The 16,959-nt window shown below is 53.7% G+C and overlaps 5 protein-coding genes across 5 annotated transcripts; 3 read left to right on the forward strand and 2 right to left on the reverse strand.

The window, feature by feature from the left end:
- The first annotated feature begins 817 nt into the window (after positions 1–817).
- On the forward strand, positions 818–2,800 carry VE01_08397 (uncharacterized protein). Its single transcript, XM_018277822.2, has 4 exons — positions 818–896; positions 960–1,312; positions 1,363–2,333; positions 2,382–2,800. Exons 1-4 carry the CDS (start codon positions 866–868, stop codon positions 2,593–2,595), a joined length of 1,569 nt encoding a protein of 522 aa, XP_018126995.1. The 5' UTR covers positions 818–865; the 3' UTR covers positions 2,596–2,800.
- A 90-nt stretch (positions 2,801–2,890) lies between these two features.
- Positions 2,891–4,263, forward strand: VE01_08398 (uncharacterized protein). The gene is made up of 2 exons (XM_018277823.2): positions 2,891–3,211; positions 3,447–4,263. Exons 1-2 carry the CDS (start codon positions 3,042–3,044, stop codon positions 4,012–4,014), a joined length of 738 nt encoding a protein of 245 aa, XP_018126992.1. The 5' UTR covers positions 2,891–3,041; the 3' UTR covers positions 4,015–4,263.
- Positions 4,264–4,358: 95 nt separating this feature from the next.
- On the reverse strand, positions 4,359–9,564 carry GAP1_5 (glyceraldehyde-3-phosphate dehydrogenase 1; the record flags this gene model as incomplete). Its single annotated transcript, XM_018277824.1, has 5 exons — positions 4,359–5,938; positions 6,181–6,296; positions 7,091–7,247; positions 7,335–8,928; positions 8,983–9,564. The coding sequence occupies 5 exons, from the start codon at positions 9,562–9,564 to the stop codon at positions 4,359–4,361; spliced, it is 4,029 nt and encodes a 1,342-aa protein (XP_018126991.1).
- Positions 9,565–12,856: 3,292 nt separating this feature from the next.
- Positions 12,857–15,898, reverse strand: RRP6 (exosome nuclease subunit). The gene is made up of 2 exons (XM_018277825.2): positions 15,471–15,898; positions 12,857–15,417 (listed from the first exon to the last, which is right to left on the reverse strand). Exons 1-2 carry the CDS (start codon positions 15,828–15,830, stop codon positions 13,429–13,431), a joined length of 2,349 nt encoding a protein of 782 aa, XP_018127004.1. The 5' UTR covers positions 15,831–15,898; the 3' UTR covers positions 12,857–13,428.
- A 97-nt stretch (positions 15,899–15,995) lies between these two features.
- On the forward strand, positions 15,996–16,716 carry MDM35 (Mitochondrial Distribution and Morphology). Its single transcript, XM_018277826.2, has 4 exons — positions 15,996–16,081; positions 16,134–16,171; positions 16,225–16,295; positions 16,346–16,716. Exons 1-4 carry the CDS (start codon positions 16,041–16,043, stop codon positions 16,436–16,438), a joined length of 243 nt encoding a protein of 80 aa, XP_018127003.1. The 5' UTR covers positions 15,996–16,040; the 3' UTR covers positions 16,439–16,716.
- Positions 16,717–16,959: the final 243 nt, after the last annotated feature.

The raw sequence follows: 16,959 nt of genomic DNA on the forward strand, positions 1-16,959 counted from the left end.
CTCCAGCGCCCTAATCTCCACCTCCTGTTCCTCAATACTCATCCCAATCCCCGGCAGCTGCGCAACCTCCACCCTCGCACGCTGTAATCTATGCTTCAACGCGTCCGTCGCGGCGGGGATCTCTTTCGTGCTCAGCGCGCCCGTCGCGTCGGGGCGGAGTTGCGATGATGAGGGCTGCGATGTGAATGAGGGGGTGCCGAAGGAGGTTGCTGGCATGGGGGAGGCGCCGGGAGCGTTGGAGGAAGTGGGGGGCTGGACGCGGCTTAGGATGGAGGTGAGGACGGGGATGGTGTCGAGCATGGCGGGGGAGAGGTTGTCGGAGAGGGTTGTGGGCTGGGAGGATGACGAGGGATTGGTGGGCTGTGAGGCGCTGGGGGCGGAGGAGAACGAGGGTGAGGTCGACATGGTGTAGAGCTTGACGTTCAAGGTGCTGGTGTAAAGTGAGGCTCAGCTGAGATGGGGTGGTAGGTCGAGTTTAGCTCGACTAGGCGTAGGCGCGCAGGTGTCTAGTTTAGTGGTTGAGCCTGAATGGTATAAATATCTTTATTTTCGCCGGTTCCCAGGGGCCGAAACCCGTCTTGCTCTTTGGTAATGATTTGCGGAGGATATGACTTTTGTAAGACGGCCCGTTAGATAACAGACGCTGCGTTTCGTTGGTGGGGTGGTTGTGGCATGGAATTAGCGGCCAGGTACTGTACAAATATAGCGATGTCAGTGGAGATTGTGTTGTCGCCGAAGAACGGGGTGACGTACTGAGGGGTCCCTGAGAGCGAGAGTACAACAACCCACCCCCACCTCAACCTCATTCTCAACTTTTTTGTTCCGATTCCTTCGTTATTTCAAGACACCCCCAACACCCGTCAATATGTCTAAAGTTGACCAGAAAGCTGTGCTCAGTAAGTCTCCTATCTTCTATACGTCCTCGATATTCTTGAATTGGCATAGCTAATCGTAGCTAGTCGTGATTGATGGTTGGGGAATCCCCTCCGAGTCGTCGCCGAAAGATGGCGATGCGATCACCAACGCCAACACTCCGGTCATGGACGAATTCTACAAGAATGCCGACGGTTTCATTGGACTCGAGGCTTCATCCCTCGCGGTCGGCTTGCCAGAAGGCCTCATGGGCAACTCTGAGGTCGGACATCTGAACATCGGCGCTGGGCGTGTGGTGTGGCAGGATGTTGTCCGCATCGACCAGACAATCCGAAACAACGAATTGGACAAGAACGAGATTATCATGAAGACATTCCAGGATGCGAAGAATGGAACTGGGCGCCTGCATTTGTGCGGTCTCATCTCTGACGGCGGCGTGGTAAGTCATCCCTCGTGCGATTGGATTGAAATGTACTAAATGATTCCCAGCACTCCAAGCAAGATCACCTTTACGCCCTCCTCAAGGTGGCCAAGGAAGTTGGTATTCCCCACGTCTACATCCATTTCTTCGGCGATGGACGCGACACCGACCCCAAGTCTGGCGCCGGCTACATGCAGCAGCTCGTCGACAAGACCAAGGAAATCGGCATCGGAGAGATCGCCACAGTGGTTGGCCGCTACTACGCCATGGACCGCGACAAGCGCTGGGACAGAGTCGAGGTTGCGCTCAAGGGTATGGTTCTGGGAGAGGGCGAGGACAGCAGCGACCCCGTCGCAACTGTCAAGGAGAGGTACAGCAAGGATGAGAACGACGAGTTCCTGAAGCCCATCATTGTCGGCGGAAAAGAGCGCCGCATCCAGGACAACGACGAGGTCTTCTTCTTCAACTATCGTTCCGACCGTGTCCGCGAAATCACCCAACTTCTCGGCGATGTCGATCGTTCCCCAAAGCCGGATTTCGCATACCCAAAGAACATCAGGCTCACGACTATGACCCAGTACAAGCTTGATTACCCATTCACCATTGCATTCAAGCCGCAACACATGGGTATGGTTCTCGCTGAGACTCTTGGTGCCCAGGGTGTCAAGCAAGTCCACATTGCCGAGACCGAGAAGTACGCTCACGTCACCTTCTTCTTCAACGGTGGTGTCGAGAAGGTCTTCCCTCTTGAGGAGCGTGATGAGTCCCAGGATCTCGTCCCCTCCAACAAGACCGTCGCTACCTACGATCTTGCCCCAGAGATGAGCGCCGCTGGCGTTGCCAAGCAGGTGTCCAAGAGAATCCAGGAGCAGGAGTACCCGTTCGTCATGAACAACTTCGCGCCTCCCGACATGGTTGGCCACACCGGTGTGTACGAGGCTGCCATCAAGGGAGTAGAGGCCACCGATAAGGCCATCGGGGAGATTTACGAGACGTGCAAGAAGGAGAACTACGTTCTTTTCATCACCTCTGATCACGGGTAAGTTGCGATCTTCAGGATTTACAATAACAACCTAACATCATATAGTAACGCCGAGGAGATGAAGTTCGCAGATGGAAAGCCAAAGACCTCCCACACCACCAACAAGGTCCCATTCATCATGGCGAACGCCCCCAAGGGCTGGTCGCTCAAGGCCACCGAAGACGGTGTCCTGGGAGACGTCGCCCCAACGATCCTGGAGGTCATGGGACTTTCCCAGCCCGAGGAGATGACCGGCCACAGCCTTCTGGTCAAGAGTTAGATGGGCCCACTGCAATCAGCGACGATGGAATAGAGAGCTAAACAAGTAGCAGGTAAGAAGCGTCCTCACGAGGAATGAACGAGTCACGAACGCGGAAATATGCCGACAGATAGACACAACATATAGATAAACAATAGAGAGAATCGCTCTGTAAATTACTGTAACGTACTGTAGAAAATAGTTGAGAGGATGCTCTCGCTCTCCTCCATTTCGAATTCATAAAGTGAGAAACACGTGACCTGCTGTTCATTGATCGCGTAAAGTTGCCTCACTTTTCCTCGCCAAAACTTGCCGAAGCCTACACACTCGGTAGCCCTAATTTTGTTCCATGAAGCTCGAAAACTTCAGCGCCAACGGACATCCCACCTTGACCATCTACCGCGCGTCAACGACAAGACCCAGCTCCCAACCACTCCCACCTCTCCACCACCTCACCATCAAACATCATGGGTATCCCATTCGATTACGCGCCGGAGCGCCCAGAGCACATCGAGGCGATCCTCAACGGACTCGACCGCTACAACCCCGAGACGACGACCATCTTCCAAGACTACGTCCAGCAGCAGTGCGACGACAAGACGTATGACTGCTACGCCAACCTCGCGCTCCTGAAACTGTAGGTCATTTTTTCCGTATCTTCACCACTCAGGCAACAGTGGAGGCCCAAATGATGTATAAACCATATTGTCAAAGACCTGTAGGACACCGGAGAATGAATCCCTCCAGTCCAACGAAGTATTATTATTAGCTCTATCTGAACCACCCTCCACTGTTGCCTTTCCCTGCAATCCCCCCGCAGCATCCAGCACCTCGTACCCCTGAAAGAGCTCAAGCTAACGCGCTTTCCCCAGCTACCAATTCAACCCCCACCTCGCCCGCGACGAGACCATCACCAACACCCTCGTCAAAGCCCTGACCGTCTTCCCCTCCCCGGACTTCTCGCTGTGCCTGCACCTCCTCCCCGCCCACATCCTGCAGCCAATCTCGACCTCGTCCGCCCTCCCCGCCGCCGGCGACGCCCCCCTCTCCGAAGCAGTCCAGAAGCTCGCCGTCCTCAACAACCTCCTCGCCGGCGCCTCGTACGCCAAGTTCTGGTCGACCCTCGACTCCGACGACCTGTACGCTGATCTCATTGCCGACGTCAACGGCTTCGAGGAGCTGATCCGCATCCGTATCGCTATGACTATCTCGCAGGCTGTGCGCGAGGTCGAGCGCTCGGTGCTGGAGGCGTGGTTGGGACTGCAGGGTGAGGCGCTGGATAAGTTCGTCAGCGAGGTGTGTGGATGGCAGGTTGAGGGCACGGTGGTTAAGGTGCCGCTGAACAAGGAGAATGAGGCGAAGGGCACGATGGTTAGGGAGAATGTCAAGATCGACCAGTTCTCGAGGGTCGTGAGGAGGGCGTATGAGTTGCCTGCTTAGATTGGGTAATTCGTGGGCTGGCTGGGGAAGATTGGGTTTTGTATTGGAAGAGCATGGAATGGCGTTTAGGCTGGCGTTGATGAGCAGACGATGACACATGAGTCTAATCGAGTTGTCCGCATGGGTGATCGATGCAACGAAGTAGAAAGAAATATACTCCCTCGAAAGAGCATGGAACACCGTACTCCAACCTATTGTGTTTAATGATAAATACCAAATTATGCAATAACACCCCAACACTGAAAGCGGCTCAAGCGTATAGAACCATGATTTGAAGATACCAATCTCACAACAAACAATAAATCCAAGAGCATAAGTTTTATTTAATATCTATCCCACCCCTACTACCCCTCCCACTTCCTCCCCCCTCCTCCATCCTGCCCCAAATGAAACGCCTCCTCCTCAAATCCATGGTGCCCACCCCCCGCATCATGCAACCCCCCAAACCCCAACGCAAACTCCTCCCTCAACCCCCCCATAATCCTCGGATCCAACTCCAACCCCGCAGCACCATCATGTAAATGCCCCTGCGCCATCTCCCCATGCCCCGCCCCCGTCTGAAACGCACTCGGCGGCTGCCCCGCGTACTCCAGCGCCGTGTAATATGGCTGCTCCCCGCCCATCTGATGCGGCGGGGCAGTCAGCGTCTTTTCCTGCGGGATAGGGGATGGAGGGTCATGGAACGCATCTACATCCCCATCCTCCGTAGCAGGGAGCAACGCAGGACTACCCTCCCCACTCCCCCCCAGCGCCACATACTCCCCCTCCCCCCCATCCAGCACCTTCCTCTTCGCAGGCACCACCCCCTTCGCCGCCTCCTTCTCCTTACACTCCTTACAATTCCTAATCACATCACTCACCGTCTCCTTAATCCTCACCCAGTGAAAACCCTCCGCTATCGCCGTCGTAGTCCGATTTATCCCCCCATGCCCACGCTCATGCACTTCCCGCGCAATCCCCCACTGCCTCTCCACCTCCGGCACCACCTCCCTCCCCTTCAGCATCAGGACGTCGTCTTCGCGGAGCCGATAATGCGTGGCTGCGCTGCGTAATCTGCTTTTCTCCGCGCGATCGGCGCCGTGGGGGTAGGTCCCGTACTTGAGGTAGAAGCGAATCTTATCGAATCTCTCCTCGCCCGCCTGCTCGTCCAGCGCCCCGCCGAGCTCGCGGCCGTAGATAATCGCGTCAACCAACCTATCAGGGTAGGAGCGCAGATTGCCGCAGCCGGGGACGCGGCCGATTTTCTTGAAGCCGAGCGCGTCCCAGATTCGGCACGAGGCGACGTTGGTTTCGTACACGAGGTTGAAGACCGAGTAGGTATACCCCAGCAGAGGGGCCCAGGCTAGGTAGGCTTCCCCCATCAACCGGCCCACGCCGCGGTTGCGCGCGGAGTCGGTGACGAGGAAGCCGGCGTTGGAGATGTGGCTTGAGCGGCCTGTGTAGTTGGGTTTGATGTAGAATGAGCCTAGGCACTGCGTGGACCAATCGTGGCCTTCTGTGACGGCCGACGCAGACGCATAAGTGCCTAGTAGCATCACGGCGCCGAAGTTCTGGAACCAGTACTTGCTGAAGGCGTCGGCGGTCATGGTATCCATCATGGGGTAGGTGTCGCCCCCCTCGATCTCCTTGTTCATGGTATCGCTCAGATACTGGAGTAAGGTGGGAGGCACGCCATAGCGCGAGGAGAACGGGACGATGGTCGCGATGGTGGTGCGGTCGCGGAGGGTTACTTGGCGCGGGGTGAGGTCGGCGGGGAGGGAGGGTTGGGGGTCGTGAGGGTCGGGGAAGGGGGAGGTGCCGGAGCGGCGGTAGATGGTGGGGGTGGTGGGGTCGTCGATTATGGCGGGCATGATGCTGCTGCTCTGCGCCTGACGGACTGCTTCTTGCCTTCTCTTCTTGAATAGCCAGGGCGCTGCTTTGCCTCCTATTCTTGGAATTAGTATTTTGGCTTCATATCACATGATTCAGGGGTATTCCTCCAACCGCACCACATAGGCGGAGTTCCACTTACAAATCTACCCACACAGTCGTTTTTTACCGCTTCCAAGAGAGAGAGGGGTAGCGGAGGACTACCCAGCGATGCTACGAGCCACAAGGGCCGGTACAGCGACAGATCTGTCGTCTCAAAGCTCGTTTACCCCTTTTTATCATGCGCACACCACCAACCTTGTTCGCGCCCTGTATTGCACAAAACGTTCGATGCCGTACTCAGAAGTGCGAAGATGGTTGTTCTCAAACCGGGACGGCGTTGGCGGCTGAGTGCGTACTGGTCAGAACGGGCGCTATTATGTCAGCAGCTATTATTTTTGGGACGGCGGTTGGTCGCTCCCGTTTCGTTTCGGACCATGGCAACGATATATACATACAACCAGGCAGTATGGGAGAGGTTAACTGCATTGGTAAATAATGTCAAGCACGGCTTTCTTATATCTATCTCAAGCACCTATACTAAATAATCCCCAACCTTCACTCCCTCCCAATCCATAGCCCCAAGGTATCTCCGGCCCCTGCCATTATTATGCTATAACTCCCCTCGCCCCCCATATCTCCCCCCCCGCACCCCCCCCAAAAAAATCCCTTATGAACGTCTCTCCCCAAATCCCAATCGTAGCCAAATCCCAACATACATAAAACCACAGTTTAACCCCCCTCTCTCCCCTTGCTCAAAGCTGCCCAAGCCTCTGGACCAGCCATCGGCCCCGCCCCACGGACATTAAACTGATGCGGAGAGCACACCCCCCGAGCCAGGTATCTCAGAAAAGGTATCAGAGTACAGCAGAAAACCCCAGAACTCCAACGTAGAAAAAAAAAAGCACCGACGCGAAAGAAACGGCGCGCGAGAGGATATCAAAGTTAGAATTCGCATGCGGTTTGGTTTCGCTCTGTTCGCTACCATTGATCGTACACACAATCCAATTTGGGGGTATTGATAGGATATCAGTTTTGTATATATTAGTATAAGTACTTGGTCGGTGGTGGTGGTGGTGGCGACCGGGTAAATAGAGCGGGATATTGAGGTGATATCAATTCATATTCCAGTTTGCGTTCGGACGATGGCACTGCGGCGTTTCCTTACCATCCCTTCTTTCTGGTGAAGCGCTTGTTGAGGAGCGCGAGGACCTTGGGGACGTTGAATTGGACGTATTCGAGGTCGAGTTCCTCTTGGCCGTCTTTCTGCATCTCGAGGAGATCGTCGAGCTTGAGGTCAAGCTCTAACAGTCCACGGTTGCGTCCTGGTGATGAAGAGTTAGTATTCTGTAGTGTGAAAGGAATTGAGAAGGCATTTTGTAGTGGAAAAGAAAGTAAAAAGCGCTGCGCACCCTTGTAATGCAAACTTATAACGAAGGTTCCGGGTAACGGGCTCGTGAAGTTGAAGTAGATGTTCGCCCTCCGGTTGTCTGGCACATTGCTTTTTTGGATGACACCTTCCTTCTCGAGCTGTTGGTGCGTGAATTTGTAAGGTCCTAGAACCTTCTGCTGCTGTTGCTTCCTTCGGGTGCCTTCCGCCTGGCCTCGAACATTGTGCAGGTAGCTCTTGTATGTCTCAAGCTGGTTCACAAGGTAGGTGTTGTGGTCACGGATAGTCTTGAAGACTTCATCGAGTTTCTCCGTCTCCAGAACAACTCCATCCTTCAAAGAGCCAAGGTGGTGTAATTCCTGCTCAATCTCATCGCGAAGTGTCGCAAAGCCATCTCCCCTATCGATGACGCGCATCTCCTGCAGCTGGGACAAGAGCTCCATGGCACGAATACCCTTGCGAACCATGACAGCATCGTTCCGCGAGGTCGCTGCTGCATCAGCAACTTTTTCGAGACGCAGCGGGCGGCGCGCTACGTGTGGGTTTCCAGGTATCGAGCGCATGATCTGCACAAAGGTTGACTTTGCCTCCATGAAGAAGACCTCTTCCTGAGTGATATCGAGCGCGGCTGTGAGATCGTCGATGGCGGTCTCCCATTTGCTGAAAAGGGGCAAGTTTATGGCCCTGTTGTCCTTGCGAGGAAGCTGTGCTGGTGCTGGGCCGAGCTCAGCAAGAATAACCGCCAGATGAGAGTTGTCGTCCTTGTTCAGCTCCACGCGATGCTTGTCGAGGAGGGTGTGCGTGGCGTAAACCTCATTCAGCGTGATGGATAGCTCGAGATCCTTCTTTGATAGAGCAACGTAGTTGTCCATCTCCAAACTCTCGTAGAAGTCCTGGACCTCGCACAAGTCAAGCATAAACTTGTTGATGCGCTCCTTGTTCCCCTGAATGAATGGCTGCAGCTTTGCCATATATGGCTCCTTACCGTAGGATGGCTTGTTAGCCAGGTTTTGAAGCATCTTAGCGATAAGAGTCAAAGTTCGCCTGGGCTTCTCAGCAGGAGTCCCCTCAATCAACATATATGATTTGGGGGTGACAATTGCGGGGTTGATGAAGCGCAGGAAGAAGAATCCGCCGATCAGCGTGCAAATAATCTGGTCGTTGGCATCTGGGTACTTTCTCTTTGTGAGACTGCGAATCTGCTTGCAGATCCATCTGATTCCGTAAGGGGTCTCCTCAAGTCCATCGATGATCGTGGTGAGGAATCCATTGGCGATCTCCATCAACATACCGAGACGAGGCTCGATGATGGCCTGAACTTGGGGGTTCTCCGCAGCCTGTTCCGCAGTTACACCTCTGGGCAGGTTATCTGGCAGCTTGTTGTGTTCTTCCTCAATCTGCTCAATCATCTTCTCATAGACCTTCAGGGGGTTGATTTCCAAATCGAGATCTCTCAGCTCAATGAGGCCGTTGATTCTATCTGCCAAAACCGCCTTGAGGTAACTTTGTCCTGGGCCTCTGCGAGTATATGTGGTCATCATTCGAGAGACGGGTGTGTTGGCACGAAGCAGGGACGAATATTCAGGGGTATTATCGAATTGGTAGGTTAGAACGGACTAATAGAGTAAGTTAGCATATCTCATGTTGAACAGTTGACCTAAGGCGCATACCTGGAACATAGTCAAGAGCAAATGCTCTTCTCGACTCTCATATTGGTTTCCGTAGATTGTGAACATGACTGTCTGTAAGAGCGCATCGATCTCAGCCATGGTGACAAGTCGGCAAAGATGAGCAATATGCCTCGGCTCAGACTGAAGCAGGAACAACAGGTTGCCGTATTTCTGAGTCTTCTCGTCATTGGGGAAGAAACCTTCCTGCAAATCACCAGCATCCTCAAGATGGCTCGCGACCTCGTTTTGCTCCTCCAGCGCCATGCGGTTCTGAATCAGGAGGGCGATACGCGAATCCAGATATCGGACGTCCTTCTCAAGCACAAAGTTCTTCTTCGACTGCGAGGAGATTTTGGACTTCAGTTCGCGCAGAATCTTCTGCGCCTTGGCCAGGTCGTCCTCGATTTCCAGATCCCGCTCATTTGCGGACATGCTCATGTATAGCGCGGTCACGGACGAGTACCTCTTCGACTGCCTCGCCGACCGGCTGCCATCGTTGACGCTCGACATTGTGTTCTGGCGCGAGACGGGTTGGAAGGAGGAGGAGGAGGCGCTGGACGCACGCGATGGTGTCTGTAACATGGTCGCCATCACACCCTGTGTCGCTCGACGGAGTTTTGTGAACCCCTCTGGAGGACCGGGGCAGCGGTTCCTTTTGTCCGCCTCGGTTTCGGAGTAAGCGCGGCGAGCCCGACGGTGCTATCGTACAAGCGCAATGAGTAAGGATAGGAGTGTGGTCGTGCTGTTGCGGCGCGAGGGTCTAGATCCCGAAAGGCGAGACAAATGTGGTGTAGGACAGGTAGTTCAGCTGAGGGATGAAGGCTGTAAATCGACGGTCAGACGAAAGGCTGAAATTCGACAAAAAAACAAAGCAGGAGCCCGGACGCTTGATTGTAGTTATCGAGGGAGTTTGATTTCGCGGCGAGGAATTGGGTTGACAAGATTGTCTTTTGCGCAGGTTATAATCGGGTCTGTTAAGACTCTGGTTGTTGCCAATGGAGAGTGAGTGTTGGGAGAAAGTATCTTCTTGGAAGCATATGCAGTGTCGATTACTGTTTGCGAAATGTAGCGGTAGGACAGCGTAATATTCCGATTCGTTGCGACGGGGAATGTCTGAGACGGAGAGTGATTCCCTGGGCTTGGGCCACGAGGGTTTTTTGAGGCAGCCAGTTAGGTTCAATGCTGGGTCTTGTGTGTCGGCGCGATGGTTGATGCACCTCGGGAAGATATTAGATCTTTGTATTCGGGCGCGCGACTTTCTTTTGTGAAAACCAGCGACTTGGTATGGGAGTTGTAAAAGAAGGACAGGAGGGGTGATGGAAGGATAGAAAGAGGGTGAATGAAGGAGGAGGAGAGGATCTTGGGAGTTAGTGGTGGTGGTGGTGTGGTTGTTATGGTAGTAGTGGGTGGATGGAAGGGGGGAGGGATTAAAGAGGAGTAGGAGGAGGAGGGGGAAGGGAGGAGAGAGGGAGAGGGAGAGGGGGGAAAAGGTACATAGGAGGGTTGGGAGGCTTATTAGAAAGAGTACTAGGTAAGGTGGTAAGTTAGCAGAAAGTTAGTAGAAAGTTAGTAGAAATCTAGTAGTGAGTTACTTGGAGGGTACCTGACTCTAGCTGGGGGATTGTCTGAGAAGAGACGTCGCTAGAGGGTACAGGGGTCCACTGGGGATGGGGCTAATGAGTTTAGTTAGTTACAACTAAAAAAGAAGTTATACTGAGTTATACTGATGGTAGTTATACTCTTATTATACTGATATTATACTCATTTGATATACAAGATCAGACATTATCAGCTATAAATACACGATATAACACCGGTATCTTCGCATTGAGAGACGGAAGCATGGAACAATGTAACTATAATATGGTCACTATGAGATACAAACTATTCTGAGCATCTCTCCTCTCTTCATCCTTCCCTTGAAACAAGCAAATCAAAGGTCAACGGCGCCTATGAGACTGAACCACCGCTGATTGACACAGATTGACACAGATCTCCATGCATGCCGGAGTATATCAGGCATCCCGATCGATATTAATGTTACCACTCTCACCGTCCCTACCCCACATGTCGCAGTCGCAGCATTCGCAGTACCACGTCTTACAGATTCACAGTGGTGCATCAACACTACATCATCCATCATCATAACCACAACGGGTACCTGCCCAGCATCGCCGACGGGACGAACCAGCCCACTTCATTCGCCCTACGAGCACCCTAACTATCCCGTACTACGCTGGTAGTGGTAAACTAGAATTCTAGCATCACACGCCCAGGCAACCGGCGCCAGCAAGTTCATTCATGCCTTTGAACCCACGGCCGCTGGACAAAGCCTGAGGGTCCATAGAACCCTGAAACGCATCATACATAAGAGGACCGAACGTTTGCATGCGGCGGCATTACGATATTACGAACGATACAACAACGAACCTGGCGCATCTCGACGCGCACATACATACGTACATACATACTCTGCTCTAAACACTGCGAAGAAAACTCACTGTAACCGCTCGCTGGTTCAGAAGCAAAGCACACACTCCCAGCCCTGCCTGTTCCATCCGATATCCAGCCAAGACCAAGCCAACTGAGACCCCCCGAAGTGGAACCTCCCACCACCACCACCACCATCCCTCACCATCGCGCATGCCACTAATCAATCCTCTACTGTACCATCAGCAGCCTCGCATACACACTCCACACCGTTCCTGGCGCGTAAGACATCCCCATCCACATCCCATCCACAGGGCATAGTGCAGGGCATCAAAGCACCACGATCACGATAACCACCCCCCAACCACAGCCCGTGCACACCCAACACCCCCCAAGCAACAACCACAAAACGCACTGTGCTCTGCTCCCCTCCCCCCCGCGATCGTCAGGAGTGTGTTTGGCCCTTCCCTCCTCGCCAAACCACCACCACGTCATGGTCTGTCCGATCCATCCGATCCGAGGTCTCGTCTCCTCGTTTCCTTCTCTCGCCCTGCACAACCCCATCCCCTGAGTAACTCCCGCGCGGCGTGTCCGGCAGTGCGCCCTGTTGTACTACGCATACAGTACAGTACACACGCCTGTGCGGCCGTACAGTAGTACCTGCTTCCGCAATCTCCCCTTGCTCTAGTTATCAGTCCGGCGAGAGGAGAGCGTGACCCCTGGGTGGGATCGGCAGGTAGAAGGGGGTTTACGAGTAATGGACGGGGCACGGTGCGATGGTTGGTCCCCCCCTGGAGTGATGGAGTGGGAAGGGATGGGGATAGAAGGGAAGGGGGCTATAAAAAGGTTTGTTGCATGGGCGGGTGGGTGCGATGGATGGGATGTCAAGATGGTACTGTACTGTACGGACTGTACATACATCAAGACACGCGCCGTGAGTGAGTGTAGTTCACCCGGATGCTACTGTACCTGCATTCCTCATATCCCCCCCATCTTTCTTCATATCCCGCGTCGTCCCTCTTCCTTACCTAGAGCAGTTCCCTCGTCTCTACTTACCCCTTCCAACATCCTTACCCACGAAAGGGGAGAGATGACAGTCCGGATGCAGGCACGTGGCTTACTGCAACTTCGACTTAGGGTACCAAAGGAGAGCTAGCGCGCTGGGGACCAACGCCAACATGGTGGCATTCAACACCAACGCGTCGCGGGAGAGAGAGAGAGGGAAAAAAAGGTACCAGGAACCAGCCTAGGGATGCTAGAGAGAGATAGTGGAAGAAGTGGTAAAAGTGGCACTTCCTTTAACCATTATCACCCCCCCCCCACAGAACACCCACTCATACGATCATCAGCCGCGCTTAGCGTTTGGCTCACCACCCACTTGCAGACAAAAGTCACAGAGAAATTCAAAGGTTTCGTGTCCCAAACGGGAGGAGAGAGTCTACGTCACAACAACGTCTTTGTCTTTTTTAAGATTTATTCCCATTCCGTCCGTCCCAAACGGCTCACAGTCGGCCCCCTATCTATCTACATCATATTTTCCTCCCACTCCCATTCCCATTCCCGCGCCTCTTGGCTACGCCCATATCCCAAATAATATGTCACATGCCAAATCCCCAAATCCCAAAACATGTCTCGGCTCCTCCCTCTCTCTCGCCCCCCCCCCCTGCCGCGTCAAGAACTTCCGACCCGACCGCGCTGCCTAAGCAGATCCTGCCACAAAAAAAATGTCTTACCATCGTAGCTCCGCTCCCCTCGCGTCGCGACAAAAAAAAAAGTTTGTCGCTTTTTCCGCCGGCTAAACGGACCGGGGGCTTGCAAAAGCCAAGACAAGACAGGTCGCGGGCGCGCAAGGGCTAGCTAGGTAGCGAGGTCGCGATAAAATAACAGTGGGTCGCGCACCCCCCTTCTTTCTTCACCGGCCCTGGAAATAGAAATGGCGTTACTGGAATCGGATTCAGACTTGAGCCCTATTCCCAGCTCCACTCCGCTCAGCTCTCCCCACCCATCACCTCATCTTCATCCCTTAAACGTAAAGCTCTTCCCCGGCCTCTCCGTCTGCAGCCTCCTCATCCCCGTCGACGCATCCGCGCTCTTCTGGTAGGGGTCAAACGGTTTCTTTCCCCCCTTCTTGCCACCGGCGTAGTCGTTCGTGCGCTTCTTATTCATCACCGACTCCGCCTTACTGTAATCGAATGGCTCCTCATCATCCTCCTCCTTCTTCGCTGTCGGGGACTCTCCATCCCCGCGCTTCGCAGCCTTAGCAGCCTTCTTCGCCGCCTTGCGCTCTGCTTTCTTCAGGGACTTCTCCTTAGCGGCGCCCTCGAGGGGTTCGTGGAGGGAGATATCGTATTCCCCCGCTTCCTCGACCGGTTCCTCGGCTTCCTCCTCCATATCATCACTCTTCCGCTTTCGGCCCCCCTTAATCGTAAAAGCCTTCTCCTCCTCCACCACCACCGGCTCCTCGTCCTCAGGTTCAGCGACGGGTTGGGCGAGGATACTATACTCCCTCACGCCCTCCGAGAATGCCTCCTCAGCAAGCGGCGGCAGCGGAATAGCAAGCCTAATATCCTCCCCCGCCTTCGTAAGCGTAGCCGGTTCCTCCCACGTACTGCTCCCGAACGCGCGACCCCAGAACGCAGATTGCGGACTCCTCATATCGCCCCCTGCGTCGCCAGAAAGGATAGTAAGGACGGATTGCCTGACATCCCCCGATGCCCTAGCGGATCGCGCGTTCGCAGCCGCCAGAGCGCCGACGGAATCGGGTTTCAGGACCTCCATCATACTCGGCCCGTCTTTTGCGTTCGTCTTCGCGGCCTTGATGAGTTCGAGGAGCTCGCCGGTTCGCGCTTTGACGTTATAGGAGATGGGGTGGACGGTGCCGAGGAGGGATGCCATATCTGTGGGCATCACCTTCGCCACGCTGAGGAGGGTGTGATTCGGCATCACGAAATTCGTACTATCGTCGTCCTGGCGGGCGATCTTATCGCGCCAGGCGTGCACGGCTTTGAAGACGGCGAATTGCTCGTTGTTGAGTAACGTAGGTACCTTCACGAGGGCTTGGAACCAGCCGCCTGGTCCTTTACCCGTAGCGGCGTTGTAGCGGGGCGAGTCGTAGCGGAAGAGGGACGTCTCTTTCGATTTCCTCAGTACGATCTCGAGGCGGTTTTCCTCGGCGGGGACGGGCTTGGAGCGCTCGACTAGCTCGTTGCGCATGTTGTCGTAGATGTAGAGGAGGAAGTGGGTGTCTGCGCGGGCGTAGAAGAACATTCCCTCGGGGAGCGGACGGATGCGCCAGTCGGCCATTTGGTATTTCTTGTCGGCGTCGAAGTCGATGAATTTTTTCAACAGGAAGGCGAGGCTGCCGCCGGCGTAGCCGAGGGCTTTGCACGCGTGGTTGGTGTCGAAGAGGCCTACGATGTAGAGGCCTAGGTCGCGTTGGAGCCAGAGGATGTCCATGAATGCTCCGTGGAGGACTTTGAGGATTTTGGGATCGGTGAAGACTTCGTTGAGGACTTGGAGGTCTTGTCTCCATGGTTTTAGTGTGTCGACGATCCAGTCCTTCTTCCGTGTGCTGATTTGCATCAGCGAGACGAGGCCGATGTATGAGCGCGCATCGTGGTGCTCGAGATCGATGGCGATCTCTTTTGCTGTTCTAAGCTCTGCCAGCATCTCCAAGACGCCCTCGTATGTGTCGACGAAAGTCGCAGATGTCGATTCGACGGGGAGATAGGGTATCGGGTCGGCTTTTTGGTAGACGGAAGCTGGGTATTTTAGCTTCTCGATTTCGGTTTCGTAGGGGTGGCGGTAGTGCTTTTGTTGGTGGTCGTCTGTGACGGGGCCGAGAGACTCCTCTAGAGGCACAATGGCATGGGGTTTTGAGTTAAGCAGCGGTTTCCATGGCTCAGTCTCGTGGTTGGCGGGCTTGTTAAGGAAAGAGAGTTGGGGCTTGACGAGGTTTTGGGTGCGGAATGAGTTATCCAGTCTTCTGGATTTCGGGGCAGAGGCCTAGTATACTTGTTAGCAATGGCAGAAGCAATTTTTGGAATTTCGTCGCATACATTTTCAGCTGGTGAAGCTTTTCTCTTTATAACGCCAGTGTACTCGTCGAGGCAGGTATCTGCGCGCTCTAGAAGCGAGTCCACCACGTCAACGACTCCCCGCCAATTGTTGTCGACATCGTCCACCTCTTGTAGTTCTGGCGCATTCGACTCCGTGAGCGCAGCAGCAGATTGAAGGATCGAGCTCGACAGGCCCAGCAGGCGTGCGTTCTGCTCGTCCAGCGCCGTGCCAACTTCCGGGTTGAGAGAGCGATGGAAGCCCAAGTCCTCTGCGGAGATTTGGCCGACGGTTCGTGTTGTGGAAATCAATGCTGCTTGGATCGCATCCTGCAATGATTTAAACCCTGGCGGACCCTCCATTGTTGGCGTGGAGTAAATTATATTACTCGTGAACAGAAAATCTTGGGGTTTCACTTTGGGAGCTTGCTTGACGAGGTTCTCGAATTTCACAAAAAGTTTAGCCTTGCGCAAAGTCCGGGGTTATTAGTGCCGATGGTCCCGGAATACGTCCGCCCAAAGCTGTCAAGGACCGGCTTCTCAGCAACAATATCAAGGGCAACAAACACAAAAATGTCAGCGTCTTTGGCACCTGAGTGCAATGAAGTTAAGGAGTTAGTCAAAGAACTATTTCCTCTCAAAGATACATGACTGACGTGAAATTAGGCGCTACGATACCTGCTTTCTGAAGTGGTATAGTGAAAGTAGGCGGTCCTCGCCACCTTTAAGCTAACATGCAACTGACCTAAGTCCTCAGAATATTTACGTGGAAACGGCGCCACAGATGAATGCGCTGGGCTTTTTAAAGAGTACAAGGCGTGCCTGACGGTAGCTGCTCCGCTGAATCTACGGGTTGTTCTGTATACTAACGGTGGCAGGGTGCACTGAAGAGCCGCGGCATTGACAAGATGCTCGCCGATGCTCGAGAGGATCACAAGGAGAATGACGCTTCAAATCTTCGGAGGAAGTAGAAAGACTTGAGTTAATCATGGGAACCCTGTGCTTGCAGGTCATGCCCTTGTGGTTTCGGCGTTCAGCGCTATATACTGTACTATTATATTTGCAACTCTTCCTGGCATAGTCGAGCAGAATATTTAGACGGCGTCAAGGAGATCTCGCCCATCATATCGAATTTACAAAACCTCCTATTCAGATCAAGGGACTGTGCTTAAGTTTGTATTTCAAGGGATGGCTGCTCCTTGCAGATAGAATAATTTAACTGTTATAACCCGTGCAGATAAGATAATAGACAGTTGCTCCTCGTGATGATAAGATAATGAATAGTGAGATTCTGCATGGATGGAGCACATTAACGATGGGTTGCAGATATGAAACATTTCCATACTCCGACAGGATTAGAATGTCTAGAAGGACCGCATATTACAGTGGCCCAGAGGCAAGAAACCGCCTGTAGACCCATCGCCGATACAGGTAAAATAAGGGCCATCATCGCTGCCTATAATTGTCATACTATCGCCTTTCAACAAGCCAG

Source organism: Pseudogymnoascus verrucosus, assembly GCF_001662655.1.
Source record: "Pseudogymnoascus verrucosus strain UAMH 10579 unplaced genomic scaffold scaffold_50, whole genome shotgun sequence".
NCBI classification, from domain to species: Eukaryota; Fungi; Ascomycota; class Leotiomycetes; order Thelebolales; family Thelebolaceae; genus Pseudogymnoascus; species Pseudogymnoascus verrucosus.

Excerpts from the sequence above, each read along its gene's own strand:
- RRP6 (XM_018277825.2), bottom strand. The coding sequence starts at position 15,830 with ATGGAGGGTCCGCCAGGGTTTAAATCATTGCAGGATGCGATCCAAGCA. Across the intron at positions 15,418-15,470 it reads AAGCTTCACCAGCTGAAAAT|GCCTCTGCCCCGAAATCCAG; the intron begins GTATGCGACGAA and ends CAAGTATACTAG.
- VE01_08397 (XM_018277822.2), top strand. The coding sequence starts at position 866 with ATGTCTAAAGTTGACCAGAAAGCTGTGCTCA. Across the intron at positions 897-959 it reads TGACCAGAAAGCTGTGCTCA|TCGTGATTGATGGTTGGGGA; the intron begins GTAAGTCTCCTA and ends AATCGTAGCTAG. Across the intron at positions 1,313-1,362 it reads TCATCTCTGACGGCGGCGTG|CACTCCAAGCAAGATCACCT; the intron begins GTAAGTCATCCC and ends AATGATTCCCAG.
- MDM35 (XM_018277826.2), top strand. The coding sequence starts at position 16,041 with ATGTCAGCGTCTTTGGCACCTGAGTGCAATGAAGTTAAGGA. Across the intron at positions 16,082-16,133 it reads GAGTGCAATGAAGTTAAGGA|GCGCTACGATACCTGCTTTC; the intron begins GTTAGTCAAAGA and ends ACGTGAAATTAG. Across the intron at positions 16,296-16,345 it reads AGTACAAGGCGTGCCTGACG|GGTGCACTGAAGAGCCGCGG; the intron begins GTAGCTGCTCCG and ends TAACGGTGGCAG.
- VE01_08398 (XM_018277823.2), top strand. The coding sequence starts at position 3,042 with ATGGGTATCCCATTCGATTACGCGCCGGAGCGCCCAGAGCACATCGAG. Across the intron at positions 3,212-3,446 it reads AACCTCGCGCTCCTGAAACT|CTACCAATTCAACCCCCACC; the intron begins GTAGGTCATTTT and ends CGCTTTCCCCAG.